General features: G+C 48.2%; 1 protein-coding gene across 1 annotated transcript in view; it reads right to left on the bottom strand.

Moving 5' to 3' along the window:
- Positions 1 to 9,266, bottom strand: part of SLC22A5 (solute carrier family 22 member 5) — a 29,954-nt gene extending 20,688 nt beyond the window's left edge. Inside the window, exons 1-2 of the mRNA XM_003782211.2 lie at positions 8,774 to 9,266; positions 1,419 to 1,522 (exon numbers count right to left, since the gene is read on the bottom strand). Of these exons, the coding sequence (XP_003782259.1) occupies positions 1,419 to 1,522; positions 8,774 to 9,166 (497 nt within the window). The 5' untranslated portion in view covers positions 9,167 to 9,266. The remainder of the gene's footprint in view (positions 1 to 1,418; positions 1,523 to 8,773) is intronic.
- Between the last annotated feature and the right edge of the window lie 1,821 nt (positions 9,267 to 11,087).

Consider the following 11,087-nt stretch of genomic DNA (forward strand, 5'->3'; position numbering starts at 1 on the left):
TTGTTGTTTGGCGAGCCCGGGCTGGGGATTCGAACCCGCCACCTTAGGTGTATGTGGCTGGCGCCCCAGCCGCTTGAGCCACAGGCGCCGAGCCAGATTTAACTTTTCATAAGGAGGGACTTCTCAGGAAAAGACAATAATCCACATAGGTAAACGTGCCAGATTACTGTGCTACAGATTAAAATGGCTTTGTTCTTGGCTCAGCACCTGTAGCTCGAGCAGCTAGGGTGCCAGCCACATGCACCAGAGCTGGCAGGCTCAAATCCAGCCCGGGCCTGCCAAACAACAATGACAACTACAACCAAAAAATAGCCAGGCGTTGTGTCAGGCGCCTGTAGTCCCAGCTACTTGGGAAGCTGAGGCAAGAGAATTGCTAAAGCCCAGGAGTTGGATGTTGCTGTGAGCTGTGACGCCACAGCACTCTACCTAGGGCAACAGCTTGAAGCTCTGTCTCAAAAAAAAAATAAAAATAAAAAAATTGCTTTGTTCCCAGGGCTATTCTTGCCCTGAACTTCTCTGTTAAAGACCCCAATCTGCCAGGAGTATGCTGGGACTCCTCTCTACTGAGTGCCCTGCTGATCTGTAGATGTTCTCACATGGGCCAGTATGACCAAAACTTGCTAAAGCCTGCTCTGTTCGTCTGAGGTTTTTTGACTGACCCAGAAGCTCCAGACAGGATACAACGTTACAAATTCTTCTGAGAACTTCATAAAAACTACAGACCTTTCTCCCCCCGAAATGTTCACATATAATCTCTTAACATTTTGTATACAATTTCAAGGGATTTTGGATTTTTTTGGCCATTAATGGTCCTTGAGTTAAAAGCTTTGGAATTACACAAATTACCTGCTTATGAGAAATGGGTCAAACACCATTCTTCCTCCTCAAGTAAGCACCATAGCCACAGGCCACTTAGCTAAGGGTCATCAGCCTTGTGGACACAAGAGTTTTGCTCAACATGCTACTACTGGCTAGTGAGATTTCCTTTCCCTTTGCAAAGAACATTGGTCTTCTTGGGAATACAGAGGCGGCCACCATGGTACTGCCTAAAGATCTATAATATATATCACACGTACACATGTGCATGGCATCAATCTCTCCCACACTCAGGGGCAGGAAAGAGTCACATTTCCAGGAAAAGCAAACCAAGCTAGTGCAGAAGCAAATCATACGATACTACCCAGTCAATTGGATGGTGGATATATTTGGCTTTGGTAGCTCTGGTTTCTTTACTCAGCAAGAATTAGGGAGTGGGGAACACTGCCTCTTCATACTTGGTACAGAGTCTATCCTATAGACACAGCTTCCTCTTCTTTTAAAATGCAAGACCTGGGCTGAGAGTACCACCAACTGAAGTCAAGGTCAGGCATGTGCTCTGGGCTGAGATCCCCTGCCACTGCAGGAGACAGACACCTTACCTGTCTGAGAGCTGCCCTGAAATGAAGGAGCCCAATAGCACGCCCACGAAAAACATGGAGATCGTGAGCGGGGCCTTCCAGTCGTCCTCACATACCAGGTTCCACTGTAAGAAGAGCAAAGGGGTGTATCATTCACTTCCTTTAAAAGGTTTTAAATTGAAGCCTTCCTAGAAAATGAAGCCAGAACATCCTGCTTCCCTGCATGCTCTGGGTGTGTGAACTCATTTAGGTAGGTGATGGCTCACAAGGGTAGGAAGGTTGCCTATTATAGAAAGGGCAGGCTCTCTCCCCACCTTGTCTTCATATCTTTGTGAGCCTCACTGTCTTGCGTCCATTTTGAGGAGGGAAGACGGGCAGGGAGCAAGTACTCTGCCCACATGCCCACTCAGGAAAAGGCAAGGCGTCTGGTGTGCACACTCCTATAATTTTAAGTAGAACCCAGGGCTGCGGGAGAGGCAGGGTGCCCTTGCTCAGTGGGGGTTCAGGCCACTGACAAGAATGGTACAGAGTGTTCTGGAGTGAGGCTCTGGGCTCTAGGGGTCAAGGCATCCAGCAAGGGACTGAGGCCAAAGGGCTCAGATGCACCATCTGGACCTGTCCCTTTAGCTCTGCTTAGGCTCCCACTCTAAACCAATGACCCATAGATCCTTCTTTTGATATTTAGAGCTAGAATCCCTGAAGCTGCACACCAATAGTACTAGGCCCAATTATAGCTGAAAGCTCTGAGCTGGGAGCAAGGAAACTGGTTCCACTCTACTATTACATGGTTGCCCAACTTCAGACAATTATTTCCCCACCAATGACTGTGGGGAATGATGACTGTGGGGAATGCTGCCTTAATTTCTCCACTTGTAAAACAGGGACTGGGATAGGGAAGAGGCTGCACTGCTTGAGTTCCCAGCATTCAATGTGTGGTTGCACCTGTAGTTACCATGAACAGAGAAAGAGGTCTGCAAGGGAGGGGGCATGTGGGGAAGTAGGCAGGCTTAGACGGTGGGCCACCCCAGCCTCAGAAGGAGCCAAAAGAAGGAAAAAAGCAAAACCAGAAACTTGGTGGTTCCAGAAAAATGTTTTCCAGAACAGAGAGATGGCGCTCAGTAATAACCTTTGCAGACTTCTCATGTGAACAGCCATCATGCTGGGAATTCAGGCCCTTGACTGTTGGGCACTAGGCTGCTAATCTGCCCTCCATGGAGCCTGCTGGCTCCCCACTAATGAACAGAAGCAGGGAGAGTGTGCGGTCCCCTAGAGCAAAGCAGCTCTTCCCAGCAATAGAGGGAAAAACAAGCCCGCTCTGTTCTGCTGGAAAGTGTGTGCAACAGCCTCTGGGCACCTCTCAGAGGGGTCGGAGGGCAGCCTGCAGGCTGGACACAAAGAACCCTTGCAGTCAGGCATGCTGCTGGCTCTCCACTTTGGAACAAGCATTCACCTAGATGGGCTGAGAGAGGGGTGGTGATCTCCATCCCAGACAACAGGAGTCAAGAGTATCGGAACAGCACAGCTTGAAAGCTCAGGCTGCCACACTCTGAGGTATCAGAACCCAGATTACCATCTACTCTGGTAGATGAGTGAGTGCCCCTAGGGCAGACCCCATCCACAAACAACCAGGACTGGGAGTAGTGGGGAAGACAAAGCTGAGGGAATCAATGATAGGTGCTGACCTCTTGGTGTGAGGTTGAGTTTCAGGGGCCAGATTATGGCTATTGCCACCCTTGAGTATGAAGGGATCTAGTTTCCAGCTAGCATGTATTACTTTTGTAGCAAAAAGATTGACAAAAAAAAGAGAACAAAGGGTCAGCAGCTGTTTCTCTACAGGTCTATCACGAAGGCTGGGGACAAACAGGGCTGAGTTAGGTTAGAGATCCACATGGGTGTCTGCAGTGAGTTCTGAGGTTGAAGGGGACAGGATGACTACATTGCTCATCCTGGGATAGACACCAGTGCATTTCTCAGGGTCCCTCAGCCACTTGGTTCAGCCTTTTCCTAGTCTAGGCAAGTGTGTGACCCCTTAGAGTAACTGGCCCTCCATCCACTGCTGACAGTCCTTGCCAACTCTCAGGGCCTGGGTTTGGGAAAGCAAACATGCAGTAACACTTCTTTTCTACTAGCTTGCAGGGGGAGGGGAGGGGACAGCTTTGAGGGCAGGCATGCATTTGGTCCCACCCAGACAATCCATCCACACACCTGTCACCTACAAGATGGATTGCATGGGCTCTGGGATGTGTCCTAAATCCCCCTTAGAAGAGACGAGAGGAGAAGCCCATAGAGCACAGGCTAAGTACCCCTTGCTGTGTATAGCCCTGGGAGTGGGGTGTTCCTATACTAAGCTGCTGGCTCCCCAGGTAGAACTAACGTAACTACAGATCAGCTTGAATATGTGGGGTTAAGACTCAGGTCACAAGTCTAGCATCATTACCTCTCAGCTGGGTGAGCTGCAAAAGCAGATTCAACCTCAAGAATACCTGGGAGCAACTCTGGCAATGAGCCTAGACTTGCCCTTCTTCCTGATCAGAAATGTGCCTTTCAAATGGTGATGGTTTCACAGGTGTATAGATATATGTGCCAAGGTTTTCAAATTTCATACTTTACATATATGCGGGTTTTATATAATTTATACCTTGATAAAGTTGTTAAACTTTTTAAAAAGAGGGAGCCTTGTGTCTCTTGTACCTTATACTTTATTAGTGCTGATTCTCAGGTATGGGAAGTAAAGAGGTAACATAGTTCCCTGGGACTAAATGTTCTTATCTGTGAATTGGCTGGAAGGGAAAAGACATAGGGTCTGTGCCCAGAAGGCAGAAGTTCTTCCCTGAGATGTACCTAGCCTGACTGCATCAATGGTCAAACACACTGGCAAACACCACGTTACAGCAGGCCGTGTATTCCTACACACATTTCATTCTGCCTCCTGCTACAGTTGATGGCGAACCCTTGCCTCAAGGTTGTCAGTGCAAAGAAAAGAGGTATTTGCTATCATATCCTCTGTAGTACCTGGCAGTACCTTATACAGAGGAGAGGCTCAGGAGTTGTCTGGTATACAGGTGAGTGAATGAATGGAAAAATTAAACAGCTGTCGACCTTCAACCTCATAGTAACCTTTGGGCTTGGTCCTTGCTTGGCTGCCCAAATGAACTCTGAACTTCAATCTCTAGAATACACTTATTTTCTTTGTTCCCTGATCCCCTGCTTTGTGACAACTGTCAGAATTTTGATCTGGTGTGACAGTTTTCAGCTAGGTAGAGAGAGGCTCAATTTGACCACTCACAGCCAACTGTGTTGACTATGCATGCATAGAGGGCTGCAGGGCCCAGCAGGTGGCTTTTCTGGCTTGCCATAAGATGCAAAGGCCTAATGGATGAGGGTCTGTGCTTCACCTGGGTGAGAGAAGTTAGCACTGGCACAGCAGTGAGGCACAAACTCCAGATCACTCTAGTTGTTCCAGCCCAGTCTCAGCCCAACCCTACTCCCAAATTGCTGTGGCTTTTCCTTCAGTCAGGTCTGTGGATAACAGTGGGGGATCTCTCATTTTCCAGGACTATCTATCTATACGGGAGACAAAGCTGACAGAAAAGCTAGTCCAGGATGATAGAGAGTGGGAGTCCTGCTGAGGACTAGGACAGGTGGCTCTGGGAAGCAGAGACAGGAAGATAGCAAAGCAATGCAGAGGACTGTGCTAGGTCTTGGCTGAAGAGGCTTGGGCTTCTGGGTGCCAGCTTAGAAGTTGTTTTTCTTTTTGAGACAGTATCTTACTATGTCACTCTCAGTAGAGTGTTGTGGCATCACAGCTCAAAGCAATCTCCAAATCTTGGGCTTTAGTGATTCTCTTGCTTCAGTCTCCCGAGTAGCTGGGATTACAGAAGCCCACTATAATGCCTAGCTATTTTTTTGGTTGGAGTTGTCATTGTTGTTTAGCAGGCCCAGGCCGGGCTCAAACCCACCAGCCTCAGTATATGTGGCTGGAACCCTCCTCACTGAGCTACAGGCACTGAACAGCAGCTTAGAAGTTTTTAAAGGACACTTTAGTAAAGAAACTGGGCTAATCTATGATGAACCTAAAAAGTGGGTGGGCTAGGCAACCTAGAAATCACCCAGGTTCCCAGAGGAAGGGGCAGTACTGGGCTGAGAAGCACTACAAGATGGGCTGGCTGATTCCCTAGCACACTAGTGATGACTGAGGGGCCACAGGAGGGGGCAGCCTAGAAGGATGTGGACTGCCAAACTATTCCCAAACCATGGGAGCACTAGGCTCTTTCATCTCATAATGTCCCCTTTCTTCTGCCAATGTCAGCATCTTGTTCCACCCAGCACGAAACTCCAGTTAATGGAGTGGGAAATCACATTTCCTTTAAAATATTCAGTCAATCCTTTTTGGCCACTCTTAAATTTTCCTTCTAAAAATTAAACTGTCAGTTCTTTAGTTCTCAGACATTAGGGATGATTTCTTCAATCATTCATTAACCCAGTCTATAAAAAATTTCTGAATCCAACGTCATGACAGAAATTGAGGAAGTTGCAAAGATCTAAATCTACCACAAAGTTTAATACATGTATGCTACATGTATGTATTTTAACTTGAACAAAGGGGAAAAAACAAACAAACAAACAAGAGACCTGAGGTTCAAGTCTTTGGTTGAAAAATATGAACAGGGGCTCGGCGCCTATAGCTCAACCGGCTAAGGCGCCAGCCACGTACACCTAAGGTGGCGGGTTCAAATCCCCAGCCCGGACCCGCCAAACAACAATGACGGCTGCAACCAAAAAATAGCCGGGCGTTCTGGCGGGCATCTGTGGTCCCAGCTACTTGGGAGGCGGAGGCAGGAGACTCGCTTGAGCCCAGGAGTTGGAGGTTGCTGTGAGCTGTAATGCCACGGCACTCTGCCCAGGGGGACAGCTTGAGGCTCTGTCTCAAAAAAAAAAAAAGAAAAATATGAACAGGGACCCAAGTGATGACTTACACCTATAATCCCAGCACTTTGAGATAGGAGGATCACTTGAGGCCAGAAGTTCAAGACCAGGCTGGACAAAATAGAGAGATTCCTGCCTCTACAAAAAATTATTTAAAATATTAGCCAGGCATGTTGGCATGCACCTATAGTCCTTACTACTCAGGAGTGTTGAACCATAAGCATCATTTGAGCTCAGGAGTTTGAGGCTGCAGTGAACTATGAGTGCACAACTGCACTGTAGCCTGGGAGACAGAGTAAGACCCTGTTTTAAAAAAAAAAAAAGAAAAGAAAAGAAAAGAAAAATATGAATAGGAATTTAATACCACTGTACTTAGAAACATCTCTATGTATGATCTGAGGCAGAGGGCAGGCTTGGAGGTGTTTAGCAGTCCTAGCTAGCTAGGTGCAGTGGTCAGTGGACCAGGTCTGTACTAAAAGAAAATGAGCCTTAAAAAAAGCCATCAGAATGTTGATGCAGCAGTTTCCAATAGTTACTGCTCTCCTGAGAAGAATAAGCAGCTTTGAACTTTCAAAGCCAAACATTCCAGCATCCCAAAACAGAACTAAGTAAAGTATTAATCTTGCCTCCTGCAAAGATAGATAATTTGTAAGTAGGTGAAAGGGCACACAACTCTTATGAAACTGTTAAGACAGCTAACTAGTTTATAAAAATGTAAGACAGACATTGGCAGCAGGTAGGCTCAGACCCTTTTGCCTTTGGGAGTACATCAAAGCTACCACCACTCACAGAACGCAGGATGGGACAGCGAGGCAGGAGTAAATGACTAGAGTAAGCCAAGAGATTCTCAGGGGTCAGGGTAAGAACCCAGGGGGTGCCATGAGTTTCTTCTGCCCTCACTTCCTTCCTCCTCTTTGGACAGTCACAAGCAGAATTTGTAGGGACTCCTGTTTCATGTTCCCCTCTACAGCCTCTGCCTGCCCCAAGGACAGGCCTCTGCCCTCAGTTTTCATTGGCTTCCAGGAAGGTAATAGACTCACTTATGGGTCTAGGACCCAGGATTTATGACAAATGAAGGTTCCAATTCTCTGTGGACTCATGGGTCACAAATCACAGCTGACTTCCTCCACTTATGTCAAGTAATGATGTTTCAGGACACTAGAATGATGTCACTAGCTGAGAAATCCCAGTTGGGCTCAGGTCACATTCCTACTACATATGGGGAATAAGCTGGTACAGGTGCTGGGGACATCAATCTCTCAAACATGCAGAGAAAACATTCTGGTGCACACACACTTGAGTCACCAAAAGAACCTTTCAGACTCCCTTAAAGAGTGATGATCCCAGAAGAAATGTAGCTAGGACTTCTGAGCTGCCTGTCTGAGGCCCCAGTGGGAAACCTCTGTATCTATGTCCAGCCAGGTTTGAAGGATACCAGAACCTGTGGCACCTTCCCCTGGGGATCCTTTCCTGTGAACTCTGTCCTCCTGCTGGGTAATTCCTTGCTGTTGCAACTGGATCTTCAGCTCAGTATCTGCTGAGCTGAACACTCCCTTTCCCTCAGAAAGCCTTTTCTAATTTGCAAATCCCTAACCCGGATCAGTAAGTGAACCTGGTAGCCTAGTGACTCTCAAGGAAAGTTCTTTCACTGCCCAGCTTTTCTAGCTCAGCTGAAACTCCAGGGAGTTAGAGTTCCCATATTTGAGCAAGATGTAAAGAACATGCACATGCCCCGGGCGTTAACCTCACATCACTGCACAAATCCAGCTCCAACAACACAGGTCCTCTAGGGGGCTGACAAAGCCACTCAAAAGGAAAATCCAAGGGGCTGGGAAATAAGAAAGATTTCCCTCACTCCTTAAGAACTAAAGAAGGCAATGAACGACTTTACCTCAGAATACCTCAGAACACATTCCAGGTCAAGTCACCCAGAACACATATTCAGATGCATGAACTGACAACTGACCATATCCAAAAGGTAAGCAGCTTCTTATAGGGCATGACCAGGTTGTCACTTTGGGTTGAGGATGGGTAGGGGAAGGAGTAACCAGAGAAGAGGGAAGAGGCAGTTTTATATACATGCTTCTTTAAAAGTTCAGGAAAAAGGAGTATTTCCTCTTTTTCAGAACAGATGTCAAGAGAATGAAGGAAAAACGGTGACAGACCCTTAGTTCAAGCCCTGCTTCACCTTTCCTAGCTCCAGCCAAAGGTAGTCCTGAACCCCTCAGGGCCCTGGAGGGCCTTCTCGGTTCCCTCTTCAGTGAGGCCATCAGAATGGGAGGACAGATTGATCTGAGCTGTGAGGGTCACAGTCTGCCTGGAGGATACCCATTCGTAGTGTGCTGTGTGTTGCAGGACACGGAGTGAAAGCATCCAGAGTGCATGAGGGGTGGGAGGAGTGCCTGTTCAAAGACTGTGACAGTTCCCTCCGCGACCGTCCTGACACCCACCTCGGTCACGATGGTGGACAGGTAGACGTCCTGGCTGAACTCCCAGCCATCTAGGCAGTTCTCCTGCTCCAGCTGCTCCAGGTCCACGTCACGCCCCGGTTCCAGCCCGAGTGCTGAGAAGTTGGCGATGGTGGCGAGCCGGTAGCGGCGGCAGCTATGGAGCAACTCGCGACCGTCCTGCAGCCGCACCGGGATACTGTGGTTGCGCCACGAGCTGCTCAGGTTCGCGGTGTCCGGCACCCGGCAGTGGTGCTCCGGGGTCCCAGCTAGGAACACGGACGACAGGCCGCTGAAGCCGTTGGGGATGATGCTGGCGCTGAGCAGGAAGAAGATGAGGCGTTGGAAGGGCCCCCACTCGCCAAGGAAGGCGGTCACCTCGTCGTAGTCCCGCATGCCACCCCTTGCGGCCCACGGCCCGGGGTCGAGGGATGCGGCGGCGCGCGGGGGCGGGGCGCGGAGGGCTTATGCGCGTGCGCGCGGAGCACCCGCCGCCTGACTGAGCGAACTAAGAACTGACCTGAGGCTGGCCTCCAAGAGGGCAGGCTCGCTAGCTGCCGCCGCCGCAGCGGCCCGGCCGCCGGGGCCAGCCTTACATAGGGTGCGAGCCCGGGGCGGGCTCTGGGCCCGGCACACTGGGCGCTCCTCACTTGTCCGCTGTGCGGTGCGGATGGGGGCGGAGCTGGGGCCGGGCGTTATGGCGGGTGGGCGGGGCCTGCGCCCCGGGGCGGGGTTGCTGACCCGGGCGGGCTAGGCCACACCTCAGCAAGCCAAGCCCCCAGGGCTCGATTTAGGAAGGCGGAGAGATTCTTGGCCTTGGCACCTAAGGCTGAGCTCGATTCTCTACCCTAGGGCACGTGTGGATGGGCGAGTGGCTGTTAGGTTCAAATATTAAAAAAACGCCCCCCCGCAACTTTTTGCCCAAGCAGGTACAGAGATTATGTGAATGGCCCAGAGTCTCAACATGGTTAATAATGCCCATATTTATAAGAGTGACAGGGATTATTTTGAAACCAGTACTGAAAACTACCCAAGTAGAGAGTCTGGGAGAAGTAATGACTTTTAATTCCAACCCAGAAGCCCTTTCCACATTATGGTCTGTAACAATTATGTTCAAGCAAATGTAAAAGTTTAACTTCAAATAATTGTAAAATATTGTCAAGCAAGTGTAAAAATTTTACTTCAAGATTAATGATACTACCCTAGGATTAGGAGTTCCTCTCTAATTCCTTATTTCTGCACAGCGTTTATTCAGGGGTTAACTGGTAAGGGAAAAAAATAGCAATTTAAAGGGGTGTCCAACCTAAGGGAGCCCTGATTTTGTGAGATCCTTTTTTGCATATTTGAGGTGTCCTATATCACAAAAAGTATGCACGGAACTTTTAAAATGTGTGATCTAAGGCAATTCTTCCAATGTAAGTCAGAGAAGAAGAAAAGTTGGATGCCACTGTTGGGATTTGTTATGTTAAATTTTCTAGTAGCTATGTCATTATTATTATTATTTTAAGATTTAGCAAATACAGTCTGGGTATGGTAGCTCATGCCTGTAATCCTAGCACTCTGGGAGGACAAGGCAGGTGGATCTCTGGAGCCTGGGAGTTGGAGACCACCTAAGCAAGAGCAACACTCTGTCTCTAAAAATAGCTGTTGTGGAGGGTGCCTGTAGTCCCAGTTACTCCGGAGGCTGAGCGAAGAGCCCGAGGTTGCTGTGAGCTATTATGCCATGGCACTCAACCCCAGGGCAACTGAATGAGGCTCTGTTTAAAAAAAAAAAAAAAGACTTAGCAAATACAAATAAAGGACACCTAGTTAAATTTGAATTTGAATTTCAGACAAAGAACAAATGAGTTTTTTGTTTTTGTTTTTTTGTAGAGACAGAGTTTCACTTTATCGCCCTCGATAGAGTGCCGTGGCGTTGCACAGCTCACAACAACCTCCAACTCCTGGGCTTAGGCGATTCTCTTGCCTCAGCCTCCCAAGTAGCTGGGACTACAGGTGCCCGCCACAGAGCCGGGCTATTTTTTTGTTGCAGTTTGGCCAGGGCCAGGTTTGAAACCCCTACCCTTGGTATATAGGGCCGGCCCCTACCCACTGAGCCACAGGTGCCACCCCCAAATAAGTTTTTAATATTAAGTCCCATGCAGGAATATATGGAATTCAAATAAAACTGTTCTGTACTTTATCTGTCAGTGCTACACATTAAAAAAGTAAAAAGAAATGGTGAAATTCATTTCAATGAATTTTAGTTAATCCAGTATATATCCAGAACATTATCATTTCATCATGTAATAAATATAGAAATTATTGATATTTTACA

The sequence above is a fragment of the Otolemur garnettii genome, unplaced genomic scaffold, assembly GCF_000181295.1.
Source record: "Otolemur garnettii isolate 467f Iridium unplaced genomic scaffold, OtoGar3 scaffold00003, whole genome shotgun sequence".
Taxonomy (NCBI): domain Eukaryota; kingdom Metazoa; phylum Chordata; class Mammalia; order Primates; family Galagidae; genus Otolemur; species Otolemur garnettii.